The following is a 24,190-nucleotide window of genomic DNA, read 5'->3' on the forward strand; positions in this document are numbered from 1 at the left end:
AGTACGGAGAGTCCAAGATTCAAATCCAACCCCTGCCTCTTATCATCCTCTCTGTGACCTTGCATAAGATACTTTACCACCTAGAGTCGCTATCCTCATCTGGGAAGAATAAACCACGTGGTCATCACTGTAAAGTGTCTGTTACCAATAATATTAACCACCATTTGCTGGCCACCTACTGTGCACCAAGCCCAGTGCAAGATGCTTTGTGTACATTATCTACTCAGTCCTCATTTTGTCTGCATGACAAGTCCCTAAGGGTAGGCATTTAACAGGTAGTAGCTCCATTTAACAGGTGAGAAAGGTGAGGCCCAGAGGGCTTAAGTAACTTGTCTAAAGTGTCATAGCTTGGAAGAGGTGGAACTTTGTTTGGGAATGGCTTTCCAGTGAGTATACCTTCCACTGAAAAATTCTTGGGGGGTCCTCACCCTAAGACCCCTTTTTATTTCGGTGCTTTACAATATCTTAGTCCCTAGATAAAGTTGGAAGACAGAGCCAAGATTTGCCATTTCTGGAGCCTATGAAACAAGGCGTGAAGCAGGGTGGATCCCTGCACCAGAGTGATCCTTTGTTGGGAAAAGATCCTTGGAAAACCCTTGTGGATGGTTAATTCACACCTATAGGTCCAGATGGTACAGTGCTTCCCCCTGCAGGTGGTTGTAGAAACTACACCTGGGAGAGATGATAGCATATGAAAAACACACACTGCCCACTGCTTCAAGAATTCCACCTTTCTCCCATCTGGAGAATTGATACACATGTGCTCCAAGATGCACATAAAAGCATGTTATTAAAGCATTGTGTGTGTTGGAAAAAACAAACAAACTGTAAACAACCTAAATGTCCAGCAATAGGGGAGTGGGAATTCAGTGGTGTTTCATGTCTTCCAGGGAATGCAATGTAATGTGGAAAGAAATGAGCTTAATGTCATTGAACTGGTGAGGAAAGACCCTCAAAATACATTTTTATAGTTGAAAAAAATGGTAATGAAAATGTTAAGTATGAGTCAATTTATGGAAACATCAGACAACAGTAGTTTTGTATATGTACAGCCACATGTTTGTAAAATGAACAGAACAAGTCAGGAAGGACCGACACCCAAATGTAACAGCGGTTATCATGGATGATGGGCTGGACTTCCACTCTGAGTTCTCTATAACAATAATAACATCTAACCCTTGCAGCTCTCATCTGTGTTCCAGGCCCTAAACACTTTATGTATATCAACTGAATTTAATCCTCACAACCGCCCTGTGAAATAATGCCATTATTATTGTGTCTTATGCCTGAGAAACTGGGGCACGGTAACTTGCCCTGGGTTGCTGTTGGCAGGTGGCAGAGCTGGGATAGCAACCCCTGTAGCCTGGCTCCAGAGGGGCAGCCCTTAACCACTCGCGCTTCTGCTTCTCTCTCCAAATTCCGTGTGAGTCTCAGGTGTGTATGTTCACATAAGTGTAGGGAAAATGGGCTGCCTGAGCCCTAATCTAGTGCATTGCGCTTTCTGCAGCTCATTTGAACAGATTCCTGGAGGCTGCCTGGCATCTAGAAAACTCAGTAAATATCTTGTTGAATGAGTGAGTGAACGAATGAATGAATGGGTAATGGAGTGGATGAGAAGGAGCAGGGAGGGCTTATAAAGAGAATAGAGCATGCAATGTGCTTCAAGAAACTTGTCTCAGAGACAGGATGTATGAAGGTGATGCGGAACCTATCGCATAGATGGCATCAGATTTATAGAAGTGTGCTGGGTGCTCTTGGAGAGTCAGTCACAATCTAGAAAGGCTTCCTGGAGGTGGTGGGAGAGGGGCTGAATGTCAGAGGTGAGGCAGATATGAGGAAGTGTGGATTAAAGGAAGAAGAATGTTTATGAAGATGAGGAGAGTTGGGGGAGAGAAGCAAGACTGCCTATGCATTTGTGTCCATATGTATTAGAGGTTTAAAGAATTTCTAGGGCTTGTTTTTGGGAGAAGAACCTGGCAGACTCAGGAAAGGAATTTACATACATTTAATACCTACCATGTTCCAGGTACTATATAGGCAGTTTACATTATCTTATTCTTATAGCAGTTGCATTTTTTAAAAAAAATTATTTTTCAGTTATCGCTGACATACAACATTATATTAGTTTCAGGTGTACAACATAGTGATTAGACATTTACCGTATTTGCCGGCGTATAAGACGACTGGGTGTATAAGACGACCCCCTAACATTTCCACTCAAAATACAGAGTTTGTTATATACTCGCCGTATAAGACTACCCCCTCTTCCGCACACCTTCCACACACCAAAGAAAAGGTAAAACAATATCAGATTTGATTTCAACATTTATATTTATATTCAAATGCTTATGACATGCAGGAAAACTGTCACAAGGCTATATGTAATCAAACATATACATAAATTGCGATTCGCGATTTTTGCGCTATCATACTGGGTGTATGGTCGGCTGTGTGCGATTTTGCGAGTGTGGTAAAATCGCATAACAGCAAAATCGCATAACAGCCGAGCATACACCCAGCAGCGCTGCTGATGCCTGAACGGTATGTGGAATGAAGTGGGCGGGCATCGGGAGGCCACTATGGCACGGGGCAAGCACTATGGGCAGTCTATCTGAAGTGTACCTGGCGTATAAGACGACCCCCCACTTGGAGGCATATTTTTCAGGGCCAAAAAATCGTCTTATACGCCGGCAAATATGGTATTAATATATACCTTATAAATGATTACTACAATAAATCTATACCCATCTGGCACCATACATAGTTATATATGTTATTGACTGTATTCCCTAGGCTATACTTTAATCCCCATTACTATTTTTATAACTGGCAATTTGTACTTCTTAATCCCTTTTTCGCCCACCCCCCAACCCATCTCCCATCTAGCAACTATCAGTTTGTTCTCGGTACCTATGAGTTTGTTTGTTTATTTCGTTGTTGCTTTTTTTTTTTTTTTTAGATTCCACATATAAGTGAAATCATATGGTTGTTATTTGTCTTACTCTGTCTGATTGATTTCACTTAGCATCACACCCTCTAGATCCATCCATGTTGTCACAGATGGCAAGATTTCATTCTTTTTTTATGGCTGAGTAATATTCCATTGTATATATGTACCACTTCTTCTGTATCCATTTGTCTATCAATGGACATATAGGTTGCTTCCATATCTTGGCGATTGTAAATAATGCAGAGCAGTTGCATTTTAAATGCAGAAACAGGGATAGAGAGGTGAGGGAATTTGCTCTGTGTCACACAGCAAGTCAACAGCAGAGCCAGGATTGGTGCCCAGTGTGTCTGGACCCAAAGCCCCAGCTAGGCAAGGTGGGGACAGGAATAGCAGGCGTGCATCATTACTAATTACTGATTACGTCCTAATTACCAACCTGGGTCTCAGACCAGCTCCCCTTCCTGAGGTTGAGCATCTCTGTTTCCAGGAAGAGAAAAGCTTGCCCCTCGAGGTCTGTGCCCTGAAATAAGCTGGATGACTTACCGTTATGTGTCCTTACTCAAGACTTTTCCAGAGCGTTTATTGTGTCCATGCCGCTCAGGATGATAGTCTGGTAATCATGAAACCCTGTGGTCCACTTTGTGCTCGCACTTTGGGGCATATGCACATCTGCTGTGTAAACACACACCTTCCAGTCCTCTTTCTCACACTGTGGCCCCCTCCAGTCTGTTTTCAGTCCCCTGCTAAGCAGAGAATCCTGTCAGCCTGGTCTATGGCTTGGGGGTTTCAGAGTCAGCTCTGAAGAACAGAGTGAGGCAGATTTGCCTCCTGAGAGCATTAATCTAAGTAGCAAGTTGTTAAGTTTGATGACAAACACATATAATTTACATTTCCACAATCATAATGCGCTGCCTGAATAGTCATCTGGAGATGGATAGTGTCTTAGCCATGCCATCTGCTGGATCAGATGGAGATTTCTCTGATCGGACTTGGTGGAATGCAGGCAAGCCCCTAGGTCGAGTTTCACCAGTAAACATGTGACAAAAAGCATGGGAGACAGTGCTCTGCTGACTGCTCTGCTTGCAGTAGGCTCTCTCTAGAGCTCATGATTTTTTTCTTTTTGGCCATAGCTCATTAAATTCTTAAGTGATAGGCAATGTGCTAATAGGGCTCCTCTTCCTCAAGAGAGAGTGGAATTATGATCTTCATTTTACAGGAGAGAAACAGAAAGACTTGGTAATCTGTATGCGGTGGCACAGCTGATAAACAGTTGATTCAGGAGCATGGCTGATTCTGCAGGTTGCCTGCCACAGCGGGAGAGGGGCGTGGCTGACAGGGCCATCAACATGCACAGGCCTAGAGCATGAGGTTGCCTTAAGGTGGGTGTTGGCTGTGGTTTACCATCCATAGGCAGCTTCTTCAAGGAGGGCAGGCATCTCACCTGCCCTCGGGTCCCTGAGAAGCGCCTTCATCGCCGATGATAGTGCTGAGCTGGAGTGTGCAACCTGCCACACCTGAGATGCCCCATCTGCCCATCTGGTGTTTTCTTAAAGCCTCTTGGCCTCTCCCTACTGATATGGAACCTCGGAGCCCCCAGGTTCAAGATCTGGTTCAGGGACCTGGTTGCAACCCAGCCATCCAGCACAGTTCTGAGTGCTCTGGGGGACACTGAGGACAGCCTCTCAGGCGCAGCCTTCAGGCCTTCCTCGAGTCTATCCCTGCACTTCCCAAAGCCCCTGATCCTTTGCCACCTTGACCTGTGACCACCATGCAGGTCATTAAAACCTTTCCTTCTAAATGCAGCCACAAACTGGAAGACACTGAAGTTTAACTTGGGGCAGGACCTCAGCAAAGAGTCCAACCTACTCATTACCAAATGGCAAAACTGACGCCTAGTGAGAGGAAGCTGTAGCCCCAGGTCTCCCAGCAAGCCAGTGGCACAATGGGGACATGCCTGGATCTCTGTTTCTCAGGCAGAACTCTTTCTATTATAAATGCTCTGCTGCCTCAGGCTGCTTGCTACGGAGGCTCGCTCCACCACCGAGAAAAGGCCCTGATTCTTTTGAGAAGTGGATGGCCTGGTGCACCTAACAGTGAGCAAGGACCACACAATCCCCAGGTGGCCTGAGCCCCAGCGATCAAGGTGACCCTGGGAGTCAGTGTGGAAAGCTGGTGGAAGGGTTATCGGGAGAATCCGTCAGCCAGCTTTCTTCAGGAATGAACTCCTCCAGTCAGTGCCCTCTTTTAAAATAAGCAAGCAGTTGTCCTAAATATAGAGACAAGAAGGCAATAAGAAGGTAGAAACTGATGTCTAGACCATCCCCCACCTCCACGCCTTCCCTGCATAACACACACACACGTTTTAGTTACATTAGAGAGCCGTGGATGGAGCAGGGTTCTGATGGCCACTGCACCGAGACCATATTCTGAGAGCCTATCCCAGGAATCTTGTTTTTCTACAGTTTTACCAGAAAAATAAAGAAGGCGGCAGTGGATGATGATATCCTTGCTCTCCAAGACCCACTGAAAGCCCACTTTTACCCCCAAGCAAGCCAATGTCAGAGGTTCTGGAATGGTCTAAGCTTGAGTGGCCGTCATATTTTCTGGTCCCACAGGCTTGTGATGGGGAAACTGAGGGGCAGAGAGGAAGGGGCTGGCCCAGGGCTGGCCTCCTGTGTCCTTAGCTGTGCCTGTCATAGCTGTACCCTCCCTGTCCCTTCCCATCTCGGGTTCTCTTCTGTAAAATATGGGGGGCAGGCCATGCATGGGAGACTCAGTGACTTCCCAAGCCCTCTCCGGCGCCAGCCCTCTGTGGTGTTCCCATCAAAGGCATTAACCTCCTCTCGTTCTCAAGGTTGCTGCCTTCCTATTTATAGAACTGACCAATAGAATTCCACTATTGCCAGCAATACAGAATACAAATCATGCTCTCCACGTTCATTTCCTTCTCCTCCCCACCTTCTTTTTTAACTCCTTGGACAAAGCTTTTCTATGCCTGGTTTCCCTGCTCAGCGCGGACATGCCAGGGAAGAAAGGGGAGTGGGCGCTGCCATTTGCTGAGCTCCTACTGAGTGCACAGGCTCTGGACCTCGTGCACATCGTCTCATTTAATCCGCACGACCCTGAGAAGTGGGGATTGTTCTGTTTTCACGTGTGCTGCTTTAAGAGAGAAGGCCGCTGGCCCAAGGACTCTCGACTAACAAGTGACAGAAGCGACTCACATCTACTGCCTTAATCCACACTCGATGTTCTTTCCACTTGCCTCTGTTCCTGATTCTAGTGCATCCTTCCAGATCAAATGAGTAAGGGGGGTAAAGGATGGTGCCTGTGGATGCTCTGGTTTCTTTGGGGGCCACATAGTTACTTTCTCACCCAATCAGGTCAACCCGGCTTTTCGGTGGACCAACCGTATGCCAGGTGAAGCTGTGTGTCTCACCGGGCTGTAAGTGCCACGAGGATGTGCCCACTTTGTTCTCCCCGGGCCCGGCACACAGTTGGCCCTCAGTCGAACCCTCGTCGAATGAATGATGGGGCTCAGACTCACTGTCTGTCAAGGGAAAAAGCAGAGAAGAGGCAGGCCAGTTGGAACAGCATTGAGCTGCCAGCAGTGCCATCATGGAGGAGGGAGCAGTGGGCAGGGAAGAGGGGTCAGGAAGACTGTGTGGAGGGCTGGGTGGCCTCAAAGGCTTTTGCTGATGATGCTGGTGACCTGCGATCCAAGGCCCACTGTGATCCAGCAGAAGCCCACTTGGTCTCGGCTTTCCTCCATCCTGCATCTCCAACTTCACAGAGATTTTAATTTTCCCAGCCGTTCTATCACAGGAGTCCCTGGGAATGCTGGAAAAACACTGTAAATCTTTTTTCTGCTCATCTTCTCAGAAACCCTTTTTAAAAGCAGAATTTTGGAGAGCCGCCATCCTCTCATTATCCCTGTTGGGGACTGGCGTTTAGCTGTGGAATTGAGGGACCCAGTGCCTCCCTGTTCACTCTTCCTCCTCCGGGAGAAGTTCGGAGGTCTGAATGTCCTCCTTGGGTAGGCCCCACCCAGCCAGGGCTCCCCACCGTCCTTGAAAGCTCAGTCCTTGGCCCCTGTTTTCTCTGGAGAGTATTCAGGAGTAATGAGTGTGTGCTGGATTTGGGCAAGCGTGAAGGGATCAGAGAGCCAAGCACTCTCCTCCCCCTTTTAGGCATGTTGTTTTCTGATAGCGAAAGCAATATACCCTCATTCTGGAACATTTGGAAAATATTGAGAAACAGGAAGAACAAAATAATAATCACCCATAATCCTGCCACCCAGAGAGAAGCACTGCTGACGTCTTGGCACATTACTCTTTGGGTTTTTGTGTGTTTTCAGGTTTTTTTTTCCTGTGTGGTTTTTCTTTGAATAACTGAGATCATGCTTTAAGACATGATTTATATCCTTTTGACCCCAGTTAACATGAAAATAGATCACATATCCTTGGCATTACAAACTCTTTGTAATGATTTTAAAATGCGATTTTAATGGCAGCGTGAACTTTCATATGTAGGTACTATCATTTACTCAAATGGCCCCCAGTTTCAGGGTGTGCTATTAATCCTAGTTGCTAAATGACTGTCTCCTGGAAAAACCCCGTGTCATTTCAGCTACAGATGCATTGTGGGAAAGCAATGTGGCCGGTCTCAGCTCCCCCCCCCCCCAGGGCATAGGGTTTGGGCTTCTCTTTCCTTGTGGTTGGTCCATCCCCAGACTGGAAAATGTAGAATAAAGGTGGTACAACATTCAAAATTAGCTGCTACGGGGAAGGAACTCCTTACCAGCTGTGTGGGCAGGGGATTGCCCTCCATTTCTTCATCTGAATAATGAGATTTCCTTCTCCACAAGATTGAATTCCGTGAGGATTTCAGGAGATAAGGCATACCAGGTGCAGGATGTCTGATACATACAGGCCCTTTATAAATGTTAAGCTGTCGCTATCAAGATTTTTGTCTCTTGACTCTTGTATTTTATCAGAGTCGCCAGGATCACCCCCGGGTTCTGTGACACTAGAAGGGCTGACAGGCCCAGCCTATAGCTGTACTCGTGGCTAAGATTTATTACAGAGAAGGGATACACAGCACAATGAGCACAGGGAAAAGGTACGTGGGGCAAAGTCTGCCAGAAACCAGGCACAAGCTTCCGAGTCCTCTCCCTGTCACCCAGGATGAGCTTAACTCCTCTAGCACTGAATTGTGACAACAAGTAAGAAATGTTGTCTACCAGGGATGCTCATTAGAGACTCAGCGCCAAGGGTTTTTACTGGGGGCTTGTCACATAGGCACCTTCTGCCTGTACCCTCATTCCAGATCCTCAGAAGGAAAGCAGGCATTCAGCATAAACCAGATGGTTTACACAAATAGCTGGGCAACAGTGAGCCACCCTTGTCAGTTAGGGAATGGTGGGGAAACTCAGAATCCATCCCAGATGCCAGCCGGGCAGGCCTCCCCAAGGATACGGTCTCAGGCCTGCGCTGTTAGCTCTTCTCTGCACAGCTATGCGAAGAGACCATATTTCTCGTGTTTGGACTATTTCAGGAGAAGGATGGGACAGATGGCCTCATTTCCGTAGGACAAAACTGAAGGCTAGACAAGGAAAGGGATTTAGGGACTGGCCACCTCCTCTGTGCGTGGGTCCTGAGAGGAAGCAAGTTCTGGGTAATGGGAGGGTACCCCTCACTGCCCGCTTCCTGCTAACCCTGCATCCCTCTCTCTCTAGGCTCTCAAGGGCTCCAAGAAGCTGGTGCTGTCAGTGTACTCGGCGGGGCGCGTCCCAGGGGGCTATATCACCAACCACATCTACACCTGGGTGGACCCTCAAGGCCGCAGCATCTCCCCGCCCTCGGGCCTGCCCCAGCCCCACGGCAGCGCCCTGCGGCAGCGTGAGGGTGACCGCAGGAGCACCCTGCACCTCCTGCAAGGCGGGGATGAGAAAAAGGTGAGATGCCCATCCTTGGCCTTGGGAGGCCGACCTGAGGCAGAGAGCTGGTGGGGGAGGCTGGTCCCCAAGACCCCATTCTTCTTGCCAAACCCAGAACAGGGAAGCTTCGCAGAGGCTGGAAGAAGGGTCTTGGTTCCACCTGGGCTCTGTCTTTTCTTTTTGACCTGTGCAGCCCAAATGGTATACAATGCAGGCTATGCTGCTGCAGCAAAAGAGCCCAAAGACTGTGCTTTAACTAAGATTGGTTATCTCTCCCTGTCATAGCAGTGTGGGCTGGTGGGGCAGCTCTGCTCCACATCTTATTCTGGAACCTGGGCTCCCTCCACTAGCACCCTCTAAGGGATTGTCCCCTTCTGATGACTGAAGCCGGGCCGGCGAGGTCCCTGGGCCCCTAAAGTGGAAAGGGAAAGAGAGTCCAGGGGAAGAGAGTGGAAAGGGGGAAGAGAGAAAGCGCAGAGCTTCTCTTAACCTAGAGATGACGTAACTTCTCAGCAGTTCCAGCCCCAGGTGCATGGCCACACTCAGCTGCCAGGACTTCATGCTCTATAGGGAGCCTTTTGCTGTGCAGGTCTTGGGTTGTAAGGAGCAAAAACCGGTCCGTGTCGCCTTCCACAAAGTGGAAATTTACTGGCAGGGTATGAGCAGTTCCAGAATTGAAGCTGAGGAACACAGGGCGAAGCCTCCAGGAGGAAAGGGATCTCCACCATTTCAGTTCTCTGTGTTCTTCCCTCTCAAGAGGCATATCCCATGGAGGAGCACCTGATTGGCTGGTGGGGAGGGCTGGGCACTTTGATTGATAGAACTACCAAAACTGAAGCTGGTGGGGGCGGGGTTGTTGTCCAGAGCACCATGGGATGTTGTAATCAAAGAGAGACAGGGTCGTCAATAGGTGCCCCCAACAGAGCTCTCCTCTTTCTACACCAGGACTGTTTCTTAAAATATTGTTAAAAGGACTGAGAGATGGTCCCCTGATGTTTTAAACTTCACTCTGGGTGCTGTTTGCATTGTGCCCCATGGTGGCTCCTGGGACCAAGAATGTAATTCCTGCAAGCAGCTCTCTGGTGTTTTAGGACCTTGACACCAACAGCCCACACAAGAGGCCACACAGCTTGGGGCACTAGGCCAAAAGCCTTGCCTCTGGAGACTTTCTCAGCTTTCCTTTCCTGTCGATAAGGCTGTAACATTTATTTAACATGTTTTGTGTTCTTTGTGTTCAAATGTCGATGTGCAGAATGAGGCAGAGATAGCAGCAGCTTTTGTGCCAGGTGAGAGGCAGTGGGGTAACCAGTTGGTATACACTGATGGGCTGCCCGGGCTTCTTCACGGTGGCAAAGGCTAGCTGGGGGCAAGGGTGGGCTCCTACCGCCCCTTCCTGCCAGCTGGCTTTGCTCTCTGACAATCTTGAGAAAGCAGCAAGGCCTGTGGCATTGTCATTTCTAAGGCCGCTTTCCAGAGTTGGGCAGAGAACTTGATTTATCTTTTTCTCAAGCCCTTTCCTGTGTAGGTCATGGTTATAGACTAGTGATTTTCGCTACTGAGAGCAGATCAGGTGCTGGGCTCTGTGCTTACAGCATCTTGCTGTATCCTTATGGCCACCCTGTGCGGGAGGTGTCCTTATCCCCATTTTACAGATGAGGGATCTGAGACGCAGAGAACACTCAGCAATGAGAACTCATTCAGCGAGTCACCTGTATTTAGTGAGCGCCTATAGTGTGCCTGCCACTGTTATGGGAGGTGGAAATAGGAAATGGACAAAAGAAATAACGCCCCGCTCTGGGGAAGCTTCCAGTAAGTTTGAAGGTCACGGGAAGAGGAAGACAATGATCTAGAAATGAACGTAAGTGAGCAAGATCGTTAAGGTGGCGGAGATTGATGGAAGGAAAGAAAAGCAGGAGCGGGGATAGGGCGTAATGGGGAGGGAGGCATCGCTTCTGATGAGGTGGTCGGGGTGGGGGGGCTTCTCTGAGGAGATGACTTCTGAGCTGAGACCTAGAGAGGACGAAGGAGCCGCCATGTACCATTCTGGGGGCTGAAACTTCCAGGCAGCAAGGGCAGCGTGTGCAAAATCCCCAAGGTGGGAACAAGTGTAGCATCTTCAAGGCTTAAAGGGAAGGACCCCATCGCTGGAATTGAGTGGGTGGGAGGGTTGGGAGGCGATACGGTGACCTCTGGGAATCTTGGAGTGAGGTATGTAGGAATCAGGAAAGTAGAGGCTGAGAGAATTTTGCCCCTGGGAGGACACAAATACCTCAGGAGCCAGGAAACACTCTAGACCACAGCGCAGAGGCCTTCACAGACCTCGGCTCCAGACTGAAGCTTCTGCCCTCCCCGCATTTCCCCTTTTGCTGATACACTGTGGAAACCCCCATTTCCCTGTTGAAGAGGGGCATGGGGAAAATGTCTCTGGAACCCTCACTTCTGGCTCCCTGGACCCGATTCTCTTCTTTCCAGCAGCCTGGTCTCATCTTCTAATATTCCAAATAGCTGTGACCAGACTCCCAGATGAATGTCCGACGCCAAACTTCAAAAATCCTAACCTAGCCCCAGTGGGGACACACCTTCTAGGGATATGAGTTCTCAAGGCAATAGAGACATAAAAATCACACATGTAGCAGAGTTCCCCTCGAACCTCCCAGCTCAGCTGTCCTCTGAAGCTAGTTCTGGTTTTTGCATCCCTTCGAGTGATGCTCTTCTCCACACTGAAGTGTGAGAACCGTCCCATGACGCTGCAGGAAGGAACAGAAGGGAAGAACATATGTAGCTCCCTGGAATTCAGAGCCGTCTGCTCTCAAGACGGCGCCACATCCTCAGAGGAGCAGAGGGGCAGGGTGCAGAGTTGCTCGTTATTCCAGCTACACATTTTATGCTAACCCTCTGCCCCTATAGCTGCAATAATCTGGAATAGATTTGGGGGCGGGGGGAGGTTGATAAATGGGACAGCATCAGTGTGACAGGGAGGGTAAGACACTAAAGCCAGGCTGCCTGGGTTTAAATCTTGGCTCTGCTGTTTAGCAGCTGTGTGACCTTGGATAAGTTATATAACCTCTCTGAGCCTTGAGCTCATCCTCTGTAAAATGGAGGCAGTGGTGGGGCCTACTCTCCCCACCACCAAATAAGCTCCGTGGCAGTAAGAATCTTGGTTCTGTGCCCTGGTACATACAGAGTGCCTGGATCAGTGCTGGGCACAGCATAGGAGCTCAGTAAGTATCTGTTACATGAATGACTGAATCAAAATGAAAACACCTTGCCAACGGACTGGTACATGGTAGAGGCTCAACAAACATTTGCTGGGTTTGATCTAAGTCTTGTTTAATCAGACCCATGTATTATACACTGTTCTTTGCAAAATTACAGAGGTATAACTGGGAAGTTCCCATACCTGCCCCCCTCGGGTTCAGTTAATTTGCTAGAGCTGCTCACAGAACTCAAGAAAACAGTTTACTGACTATTTGCCAGTTTATTATAAAAGGACATGATAAAGGATACAGGTGAACATCCAGATGGAAGAGGTATGTAGGGCAAGGTATGTGGAAAGGGGCACAGAGCTTCCATGCCCTCGCCGGGTGTGCCATTCTCCCCATACTTCCAGATGTTCACTAACCTGAAAGCTGTCTGAACCCCATACTGTTGAGATTCTATGGAGGCTTCTTCATGTAGGCATGATCAATTAAGTCCATTTCCAGCCCCTTCTCTCCACTCTGCAAAATGGAGATGGGGCCGGAAATTCAAGCTTCTAATCCTGGCTTGATCTTTTTGGTGGCCAGCCCCCATCCAGGAGCCAACCCAGACTCACATCATTAGAATAAAAGATACTCCTAGTGCTCTTATCACTTAGGAATTTACGAGTGTTTCAGGAGCTCAGTGCCAGGAATGGGGACAAAGACCAAATATATGTTCTCATACTTCTTATTATAAATGGCAATAGCACACCTGGTTTTGGCACTTCCTGACTGTGTGACCTTGGACGAGTCACTTACCTTTGGACGAGTCACTTAAGCTTCCTTCTCCAGGATTTGGAGATGGTCATGGCAGCCATGTGGGGCTGTTTCAAGGATTAATAATCCTGTGCATAAGCACAGAGCACAGTGCTTAGGACGTAGAAATTAATTCCAGGGACAACCAACATTTATTGAATGTCATCTAGGTACTACGTACCTTCCATGTCTTTTTGCCCCAAAACGCTCATTGGCATCATCTCCTGGGGCTGCGCATGTTGCCTTCCAGGCAGGGACAGGGCTCTAGGACAAGGCAAGAAGGGGGATGGCAGTGCCTGCTCCTGGTAGGCTGTGCAATTCTCATTTCACTGATGGGGAAACTGAAGATCAGAGAAGCAATGGGCTTTGCCCCGCGGTTGCCCAGGAGTAAAGGGCAGAAGGAGGGTGTGAACTCAGGCCCGTGGGAGTCATTGAGGTGTGCTGCCCTCCAACCTCAGTTTTCTCATCTGGAAATTGGGGATAATAAGAGACACCGTAGAGGAGGAGAGAGGATTAAATGAGGTAATGCATGTGCAGTGCTGAGCACATTGCGTGGGACTTAGGAAACACACAGGGACCAATTCATGTAGTGAGTTACTATGATTACATGCATATTATCAGTGGGCGTGGTATTCTTTTCAGGGTGTCAGGGTGCTTCTCACAGCTTCGTGTCCTTTCCCGTCGGTGAATTTTGTTTCCTTCCAGCCAGTGATTGAGGCAGATTATCCTGTGGTTGATGAGACTGTTATTACAGTTCTGTGATAAAGACTCTGTTTTGTTCCCATGTAAAGGATTGATGGGGAGACGGCGGGGAGGCGGGAGGCTTGTTTTCATCCTTTGTATTCAGAGGGGCTGTCGCGGACGACTGCTGCCATCTGTGTGTTCCTGGAGCTGGAGGGACCAGGCGAGCATGGTCACAGGGGACAGAAGGAGTGACTTTAGGAGTGACCCAGTGAGCAGGGCTGGAGTCCTGCTTGTCCAGGCCCTGAAGGCACAGCATGGAAGGTGGGGAGGTCTGTCCTGTCGGGCACAGCAGGGTTTCCAGGTGGGAGCTGCCCACTCTGTCCTCAGCCAGCCTCCCTGACTTCCCCCAGGCCTGAGCCCTGCCTCCTCCAACCCATGGCTGTCGGAAGGTGCACACCCTCTCCTGAGGGATCTCCAGAAAGAGGCCTCCTCTGCTGTTCCCCCTCCCCTGTAGTCTTCCTAAAATCCCAATCTGAGCCTCTCTCTCCCCTGTTTAAAGCCCAGACCTCTTGGCCTGACTCACAGCCCCACACAGGCAATCTTGTCCGTCTCCCTCCCTCCCTGCTGTGTTCCATCCAAACAGAACCCTTCAGTAACCCCAGGGAGCTGTGCTCTGTCCAGGTTCTGAGCTTTTCCGTGTGCTCTGGCCCTCCCCTTGCCCTGGCTGACCCCCTCAGCTTTCAGGGCTCCAAGGTCCTATTTCTGGGAGGCTCTGCCTGAGGTCAGGCTCCCAGGAATGGACTCCAAAGCCAAGATTTCCCTGGAAGAAGTTTATAGAAAAGTACCTGTGTTAAAATAACGACTTCCCAGCAATGTCCACCTCCCAATTCCTGGAGCCTGTGAAGATGTCACCTTCCATGGCAAAAGGGACTTTGCAGATGTGACTAAATTAAAGGCCTTGAGACGGGAAAGTTCTGGGTAATCCAGGTGGGCCCAGTGTGATCACGAGGGTCCTAAGAAGAAGGCAGGAGTCCTAGAGTCAGAAAAAGGCGACGTGATGCCGGGAACATGCTGTGCTGCTGCCTTAGAAGATGGGGAGGGGGCCGTGCGCCAAAGAGTACAGGCGGCCTCTAGCAACTAGAAAAGGCAAGAAAACAGATTCTCCCCAAGAGCCTCTGGAAGGAATGCAATCCTGTCAACTCCACCGGACTTCTGACCTCCAGAACTTTAAGATAATAAATCTGTGTTGTTTTGAAGGCCGTGAGTTTATAGTCATTCATGACTGTGGTACCCTGGGATCAGCGCTGGTCAAGTCATGAGGCAGAGGGACGAGTGGGCTGCAGTGCCCTCACTGCAGTGGCCTCAGCCAGTCCCACGGTGCCCTGGAACCGGCTAGTCCCACGGTGCCCTGGAACTGGGGTGGCCCTGCAGAGTTGTCCTGAGGCAGGCGTCAGGCTTTCTCCCTTACCTAGTTGTTAGATGGAAGCTCCTCTGGGGAGGGGGTGGTGTGACCTCAGGTGAGGCAGATCCCAGGAGGGACTCAGCTGTGAGCTGTCAGCAGTCAGCACTCCAACCCTGGGGCTCCTCTGAGGCCAGGGACCTGGTCAGATTCTCCTCTGAATCTGGGCCCAGCACAAGGCCTGGTACTGCCTTGGGCCTCTGTTAGCGTTTGGATGGAATACCAATATCAACCGCTCACATGTGCGTGGCCTGTCCCAGCCTATGAAGCAGCCCACGTTCATTATCTCCATGAGGAAGGCCTTGTCATTCTTTCCAGGATGTACCTGCACAAGCTTAGGCAGATGGCTTGCCCGAGAGGGCCACTTGGAAGATAGTAACAATAGCCATTGTTTTCTGAGTGCCTCTGCTATGCCAGGCACGATTCTTCAATAAATGCTCCAAGTCTGTGGACCCATTCACCCCTCACAACAACCTAGTGAAGTGGGTGTGATTGCTTTCCTCATGAGAAAACTGAAGCCCAGGGAGGTGAGGTGTTATTGTCAAGATTATAAACTTTGACAGTCTGGCTGCAAAGTGTAACCACCACACTGTCATCTCCCAGCTACACAAACCTGCATGTGATGAGAGACCAAGGTGGGCCTTGGACCCAGGTCACCTCAAACCAACCTAGTCCAGTCCTGGAGCTGGCACTATGTTGGGGCAGGGAGGGGCAGATCACAGGGGCCGGGCAGCTGTTCCCAAGTCCAACCTAAAGTGTCTTCAGAGCCTGCTGTTGCCAGGAGAACAGCGGTCTCTGACGCTTCTGGGTGACAGTTCTCAGGGGCCCCCGAGAGCTCTGCGGGCCTCACAGGTGCTCTCCTTTGTAATGTTCTGTCTGAGGAGCAAACTGGGAGCCGGCTCTGGACTTCTGGGCCTGGGGCCGTCCCATTGGGCAGCACCTCCTGACCCTGTCCCACTGGGGATGGGCCTCCCTGACATGCCAGAGACTGCAGTCTTAGAAACAAACTCCATAGAGTCACTGTCAATTGGGCTCTCTTCCAACAACGAACGGTCTGCCAGCTGCTAGGAGTCAGCTGTGGCCATGTGGCCTTCTCTGGTTTTGTCATGTGCAATATGGGACCAACCATGGCTAATATCTATGGAGGATTTACCGAGGGTCAGAGACTAGCCTATGTTTGTCTCTTAGTTTGATCCTCTTCACAGTAACCTTATAAGGCAGACACTATTGTCATCCTCATTTTATAGGCTAGGAGGCTGAGGCACAGAGAGGTCAGTTAAATAACTTGCCTGAGGCCATGCAGCGGAGCCCCCCCAGTGGGCAGTTTGGTCTTGACCACCTCTACCCTGACCTCCAGGGTGGTGGAGAATGAAGAGAGATACTATATGTAAAAGGCTTTTCCTGGTGGCTGGTACAGAACCCTTGGTTACTCTTAGGTGAATGACTTTTTCGAAATAGAAAGTTGGTTACACTCCTTCCCTAATTCCCTGACATGTGCCCTCCCCTGATGCCCGAGGGCACACTGGTCTCTCTTTAGGTCCCTTACTCATCTCTGGGACTTAACTTATTGCGGGATGTTTTCTGCCCTTGGAGGGTGGGTTCCAGCTGTCGTCGCCCCTTTTCTCCTTATCCACAAATCCCGCTCTCATACCCAAGGCGCACTTGACCTGCCTGTTCCCTGTGCATTCCATATCTGCTCCTCAGCTTCCTCCCTCCCCCAGCACTCCCAGCTCAGGCCACAGTGGCTCACCTCCACTCACCTCCACCAAAGCATGCTCCCCCACTGCAAAGCGGTGACACCTGCTGTCCTGTGTCCCTGGAAAGCCCCTCCTGCCCCTGCCTGGTGACTTCTGCTCACCCTCTGATGTCATGAGTCGTTGCTTTCTCTAGGAAGCCACCCTGACCAACTCACACCCCCAGTCAGGACCATTGCCCCTTCTTTTTGTCCATACAGCCCCCGAGCCGCCCTACCATGCCTTGATCACACTGTTTACTGGTCTTGTTGCCCCTCTAGACTGAGACCCTCTCAAGCAGGACTGAGTCTGGTTCATCTCCGGACTCCCTGGCCCAGCACTGGGTCTGCACTTATCAGGAGCTCCCTGTGTTTGTAGGATTAAGGGCTGCTGAAGTAACACTGCCGTAGAATGTCAGGATGAATGGCAGAGCAGGAGACACCTGGAAAGGCACGAGATGTTCAAGAAAGTGGAAAGCCCCTGAGAAGGCAGGAGACCCCTGAGGTGACGGGTTGTGGTGCCCCCAAACCTGAACTAAGCCTTGATCCTAAGGAGGGAGGACGGAAGGTGAGGGAGCCTAGGAGGAGACCTCAGGGCCTGAGCAGGTACTCCCTGGCTGAAGGGCATGGTCAAGGGCGGCCAGTGGACTTAGAGAGAGCAGAGCCTATGGCCCCTGTGGTGTAAAGAACATGTGACGCCTAAGGTGTTGCGGCAGCCTAGGATGTTCGCGTTAGGAGGTCTCTAAAGGTCATCTCCTTCAGCACCTTCCTTTTACTGCTCTTGTAACTGTGGCCCAAGGAGGGAGAGGGACTTCCCCAAGGTCACTCAGCAAGTCAGAGGCCAAGCTGGGGCAGAAACCGAAATGTTCCAGGGGATGAATGCAGGCCCGAATCAGTGTGCCCTTCAGGGTGTGGGAGGGGCTGTGCAGCCTGCTGGCCCTGAAGTTCATGGTGCTTCGGCCTCCGAATGGTGTCTCCTATCCCTCCTGCAGGTGAACCTGGTGCTGGGGGATGGCCGGTCCCTGGGCCTCACCATCCGCGGGGGAGCCGAGTACGGCCTAGGCATTTACATCACTGGCGTGGACTCAGGCTCGGAAGCCGAAAGCAGCGGGCTCAAGGTGAGAGAAGAGGGGGTGCCAGGCTGGATGAGTGGGGTGAGGGGGGAACCATCTACATGTGAAGCTCTTTTGTGGCTGCTTTTAGTCAGACTTCCAGCAGAGCAATCAGCGCCCACCTTTGGACTGGTCCCAGCTGGGAGCCCTCCCCTGGCTGCATGCCTCTAATTCAAAGCTCAGAGCGGGCGGCGGGAGCCATGCCCCCATCGCCCACACCCCGAGCTCCCCTCGCTGTCCTCAGAACAGGGTGGCCTCCCAGGTGGTGCTGGGCAGTGAGCCAGCCCAAGCTCTTCGTGGCCACTGTTTTGCAAACACTGCTGATGGACTGCGATGGACCTGACTTCAGGGTTGATTGCGGTGCATGGAGAGGGAAGAGGAGAGAAAGACATGAGCTGGGTTGGGGCTGCACTGGGGCAGCTTCAGGACTGGCATTTGATCCAGGTTAACTGGCAATTATTGACATAATATTATTAGCTCACTCTTTTTTTTTAAGATTTTATTGGGGAATTGGGGAAGGAAACAGTGTTGGGGGATTGGGGAAGGGGAACATTGTGTTTTTCCAAGTTGTCCTTCAATCTTAGTTGTGGAGGGCGCAAGCTCAGCGCCAAGTCCAGTCGCCGCTTTCAATCTAGTTGCGGCGGAAGGGGGGGCGCAGCCCACCATCCCCTGTAGGAGTCAAACTGGCAACCTTGTTGTTAGGAGCCTGTGCTCTCACCAGCTGAGCCATCTGGCTACCCAGTGGCAGCTCAGCGGCAGCTCAGCTTGGGCGCAGCTCACTGGCCCATGTGGGAATCAAACCGGCGACCCTGTGGCTCAGAGCTCACGCTCTAACCAACTGCGCCACCCGGCCAGCCTTTAGCTCACATTTTAAAGAGAACTTAACTGTGCCCAACGTTTGTAGTTGACGTCACACATATTATCTCATGGAACCTTTATGCTACCCTATGGAGTAGGTTGTTGTTACCCACATCTTCCAGTTGGGGAAACTGAGGCATAGAGAGGTTAAATAGACTTGCCCAAGGTCATGCAGCCAGTGGGTGCAGAGCAGGATTGGAGCCCAGGCAGCCTTAATTCCAAAGCCCATGGCCCTAACTGCTGCTCTACACCGCCCTGCTAGGGAGGACCAGGAACTCGCCCAGAGCTTTGTGGAGAGGTGATGGGGACTTAGACAGAGAGTGCCCACGAGGACACTGGACCCAGGACCAAGACCACCTAAATGAATGGCAGTGTGTGTTTGGGATTAAATCCTGATGCCAGGGATGACAAGGCAGCAGTGATGTGGAGCAGTGACCATGGGCACAGTAGCATTTCAGCCAGGACGAGCGAGGCTGATGAGTAAAGGGACTGGGGAAGAAAGGATGTCACCAGAGGAACCATGCGGTTTGATCATGGGTGACTTGGTGACTACCCTGCCTGTGAGGCTGGGGGATGAGCCACGAAATGAGCTTGTGTCTCCCGTAACAAAGGGCCTTGAATACCCCACTAATGTGGGGAAACCTGACCCTCTACACAGACGAGAAGAAAAGGTCATGGCGGATCAGAGTGATGATGTTCAGGGGATCCCCTTGAGCCACGTTATGGCGGATGGTAGAGGTGGGGCATCTGTCAGGTTCTATTAGGGAACATGCTGTAGTGGGGAGATCTCCGGGCGTAGAGTCGGAAAGATTGGGCTCAAATTGCAGCTTGCTGCTTTTGCTTTAATAGCTGTGTGACCTTGGAGAGTCTCGTCACCTCTGTGAACTTCCCTTCCTTTTCCCAGGCAATCATAATAAATAATAGCATGTCTTTCTGAGGATTACTGAGAAGATGAAAGGAGGAATGAACTAACAATAACATGAATGCCAAAGGTTAAATTTACTGAGTGTCTAAGTTATGGACTGAATATTTGTGTCTCCCCCTTCCTCAAATTCATATGTTGAAACCTAATCCCTAGTGTGATGGTATTTGGAGGTGGGGCCTTTGGGAGGGGCTTAGATCATGAGGGTGGAGCCTCGTGAATAGGATTAGTGTCCTTATAAAGAGCTCCCTAGCCCTCTTTCCACTATGTGAGGATATAAGGAGAAGTTGGCAGCCCGTAACCTGGAAGAGCATTCACCAGAGCCTGACCAAGCTGGCACCCTGGTCTCAGACAGCCATCCCTTCAGAACCGGGAAAAATAAATGTCTGTTGTTTATAAGCCACTCAGTCCGGGGTGCTTTGTTATGCAGCTGGGACTGACAGAGAGAGTCTGTTCTTTCCCTAGTACTTTAAACCTCCCAATACCCCTGAGAAATACATCCTTTTGTTAGCCCATTTTACAGGCACTGTACCTGAGACTCAGAGAGTTGCACAGCTAGGAAGAAACAGAGCCAGGATTCCCATCCAGGAATCAGGGCTCTTGTTCTAGATCTGTGCTCATAACCAGGCAGGCAGTAAATGTTCCACAAAGGTTGGTTGCATCTAGTTGGCTGTGAAATGCCCCCGGTCTGGGCGCTGGCTATGCTCTCAGCTCGTTAAGATGGTACCTTGTTGGGGCTTCAGGAGGAAACAATCTCATGGTATCGTAGCATTGTGTATACAGATTGTGTTGAATAAATTTGTTAGTTTGGGATAATTTTATATTTACTGAAAAGTTGCAAAGACAATGTGCCCTTTTCCTTCATCTCGCTTCCCCTCGTGTTAACGTCTTATATCAGCAGGGTGCCTGTGTCAAGCCTGAGAAGCTGACACGGGTAGAACACTGCTCAACCAACTACAGACTTTGCTTGGCGTTCACGTAGTTTTCACACTAACGCCCTTTTTCTGTTCCAGCATACAGTCCAATCCAGCATACCGCATGGCATTTAGCCTGCATACAGTTTTAATTCCATTTAGTTTCTAAGCACAGAATAAAGATTTTTTGTTGTCCTTGTTTCAATGAGTGAGAAAATCGGGGGGAATAAAAATGGGAGCAGAGGGAAAGAGAGAAAGCTGGAATGAGAATCTTCCCCAGAACACTTGCTATGTGGGCAGCAAACCCAGCTACAGGCAGGACACAGATTTGGCTCTGAGCCTCCTGGCAGCCAACACAAAGAGGGGAGCAGGTGAGATATTTATACGGTGAAAACAAACCAGCTGTGCTTGAGAAGCCTGGTTATGCCTCTCCCTGAGGCCTGAGAGCAGTTTTCATCTCATCCCTCCTAGAGAGGATGCTGTGTGATGACATACGAGTAAGCGGTGTCCTCTGTGACAGGAAATGCATGAACAGGCCCCATCCTTCGTTGGTGACAAATACGTTCGTATTGAATCCATGTTAAGAGAAAGGGGGAGGGCGTGTGCGAGAGAGAGGACATGCTAGGTTCTGGCCTGAGATGTGCATATCTCAGGGTGTCCATGCTCTGTTATTAAGAGGGAAACACAGGCTGCAAAATCACCCAACAGGATCTCGTTTGTATTGTTCATGTACACAAAAATATGCACAGAGAAACACCTATACCGACTCATACCAAAATGTCAACAGTGGTGATCTTGACGTGATGAGATTATGCACGATTTTCACTGTTCTTTATGTCCTTATGCAGTGTCTGAATGGAGCGAGTATTACTTTTATAATCATGGAAACAGCAGCAATAAAGAGACTTCCATTTTGAAACAAGGCAGAGGAAAAATATTCCATAGAAGTTTTCCAGTCACTTTAGGTGCTTCTCAGCTGCAGGCAACCGGAAAGCTTTATTTGCTCATAAAATGCCCGCCTTCAGTAAAGTCCTTTCCATCTTCAGTGCCCACCACCATAAAGCACTTTAAATTCCCTGCCACTATTTTACTTTCCTCTTCCAGGTCTTGGGATATGCAAATACCTGCCTACACGCACTCGGGCATCTAGGACTGATTAATTCCGTTTATTGCCAATGCCTTTTCAGTAGAATTAGGCATATTGAAATGGAATAAAGGGGCATGGCTGTGTGGGTGGTGGAGCCAAGAACAGCCCTATTTGTAAATAGGGCTCCTTGCTGCTGCGCAGAACTTCCCTGGGGTTAAAATGCTGCCTTCTGCCTGGCTTCCAGCGTTCACTTAGCTCCTGAGGGTCTGGGGTGGGTCCAGGGGAGGGACAAGTCAACTGCTAGGCCAAGAAGCTCCTTAGAGTGCGGTCAGGCACTTCCTAGCATTTTCTCTGGGGGTGGCCAGGTGGGGCCAGGAACTCTCCCACCCTCCCAGTGGGGGCTGACTCCCCCTTCAGCACTTATCTTTAGGCCTCTCTTATTCCTTTGCACCTGCCCCCTCAGCTTCAAACCCCACCAAAGAATGGACCATAAAACCTTGTTTGTTCCTTTAAGGACTGCCAAGACTAACCAGCATTTAAAAAAAATAATAATGATAGCAGTTGCTATTTATCAACGAGTTATTATCAGGCACTGTACTAAGCACTTTAGATAACACTCTCATTTATTCCTCTCAGTGGACCTATGCTGGGCATTGATAGAAGCAGTTGAGGCTCAGAGAGGTGCAGTAACTGGCTCAGGATCACACAGGGATTGGGCCCTAGCCCTTCAGGCCCTCCAAAGGCCATATGCTTTGCTCTGCTATCTCCTCAGTAGCGAAAGAATACAGAGAGAGGAAACCAAGGACATTTAGTCTTTTTAAAAGTCACCAAGCTTCTGAAGCCCAGTGTGGTTGTCCCAGATCCTGCCTGAGGTCGTCCCAGGGTGAAAGACCCATTTCATTTTTGCCGGTGGTGAGAGGTATCAACATGGATTCATTTACACAAAACAGAAAATATATATATGAATGCGCACACAGATACAGACATAAACAGATGTGTGTGCATGCATGAGTTAGTATATATACATATAGTTCATCACTCTATCCATGGAGAGGGGCTACAGGTAAGGACACCCCAATAACTTAACGCCAACATCTTCATTTTTAAATACTATTCTCCAGATAAAAGGAACCAGGGCTCTTTGTAGGAGTGGTTGATTCCAGTGGCTGGGAAGGTACAAGATGAGCCGGGTACCTCATGGTACCAGAAAGTAAGGTGGTGCTACCAAATCAACCAGCCAGTCATCATATCAGATGTGTATAATACTCACCTGGAGAGCTCCCAGTGCCCAAAGGGGCATACAGTGCATATCCATGAGTCCAGACTCATGTAGTTACATAAAGAACTGAATAAATAAATGGGGGCGGGGAGCGACAACTCTTCCTTAAGGAAAATTTTCCATGAATAAATGTAGAAGGAATAAGGGAAGAGAACATTATCATTTAACATTACATTACAGTAATACTTGCCAGGGGGAAAATGCACCCATGGATGCTAAATAGTGAGCAGAACTTTAAGCAGAAACAGGATTTCTTTTTTTCTTTTTCTTTTTTTTTTTTGCATAGTTTCAAAATATCTCTACTAATATATTTTGTAATTATAAAGAGAAAATTAGTAAGCTTACAGTGGCAGGTACCAACTTAGCCAAGTATAATAGATATATTTTTTAAAATCTTAATCCTTTTTTTCTGATTCTAAACATAGTATTTGCTAGTTGTAGAAAAGTCAAATCGGACCCTGCCTTGTGTTGTAGTGACAGTCCTTCTTCCCCTGCCCCTGTCAGCCCTGGGATGTGAATGAAGACTGTCAGGGGTGCCATGTCCTTCCAGACCTTTTTCTGTCCGGCCTGTTGTACACAGCGTCTGGGGGACCCTTCTTGTTCATTCTGTGCCTTTTATGACCCAACCATCAGTGTATTAGAAAATTTTTTCCTTTCTCAGTTCAAAACTTGACATCCCTGATTTATAAGATTTTGACTAAGTTGTTGCCACTTCAGAGTCTTGAGATGGGCCTCCTCAAAAGTAGAAGCACAAAAATGTAGCAAAAATGTATTTTAGAGGTCCTGTTGTTATTCTTCACTGTTGCAACTGAATACCTATAATGTTCTTTTTCTGCAGAGAGAGAGAGAGAGAGAGAGAGAGAGAGAGAGAGAAAACACGTTGGTGTGTCTGTTTTCTCTCCTTCCTAGAGCAGGGTTTGGAGAGAGCCTTGCTGGCTAGACTGCAGAGGGGGACAGCCATGTCCCCGTGCTGGCAGCCCAGGGCCCTGTGGGTCCTTCTTGTAGATGGAGCCCCTCAGGCATTTGGGTGGGCACCAGGTGCCAGTGATCCAGAAAATAGAGCGAGGCATGTGAGATGCAGCACCTGGATTTGTGGTCCTCCGTGTACTCTGCTGAGTACATTGTAATTGTGCTGAATGGGGAGGGTGGGAGTGGGAGACAGAGGCAGCGAAGACTGCTGGGGCCCCAGGTGATATACTGGCCAAGCACTGGTGAGAGAAATGGTGACAGTGAGCATTCACCAAGTGGTAACTCTAGGCCAGG

The 24,190-nt window shown here is 49.4% G+C and overlaps 1 protein-coding gene across 8 annotated transcripts in view; it reads left to right on the forward strand.

The window, feature by feature from the left end:
- The window catches only part of WHRN (whirlin), a 94,136-nt gene that overhangs the window by 17,923 nt on the left and 52,023 nt on the right, over nucleotides 1–24,190 (forward strand). For 7 of the 8 annotated variants that reach the window (XM_019633417.1, XM_019633416.1, XM_019633418.1 and 4 more), the window contains exons 2-3: nucleotides 8,685–8,903; nucleotides 17,748–17,873. In XM_019633417.1, coding sequence (XP_019488962.1) covers nucleotides 8,685–8,903; nucleotides 17,748–17,873 — 345 coding nt within the window. The remainder of the gene's footprint in view (nucleotides 1–8,684; nucleotides 8,904–17,747; nucleotides 17,874–24,190) is intronic. The other variant, XM_019633422.1, reaches the window with a different exon arrangement.

The sequence above is a fragment of the Hipposideros armiger genome, unplaced genomic scaffold, assembly GCF_001890085.2.
Source record: "Hipposideros armiger isolate ML-2016 unplaced genomic scaffold, ASM189008v1 scaffold_1306, whole genome shotgun sequence".
NCBI classification, from domain to species: domain Eukaryota; kingdom Metazoa; phylum Chordata; class Mammalia; order Chiroptera; family Hipposideridae; genus Hipposideros; species Hipposideros armiger.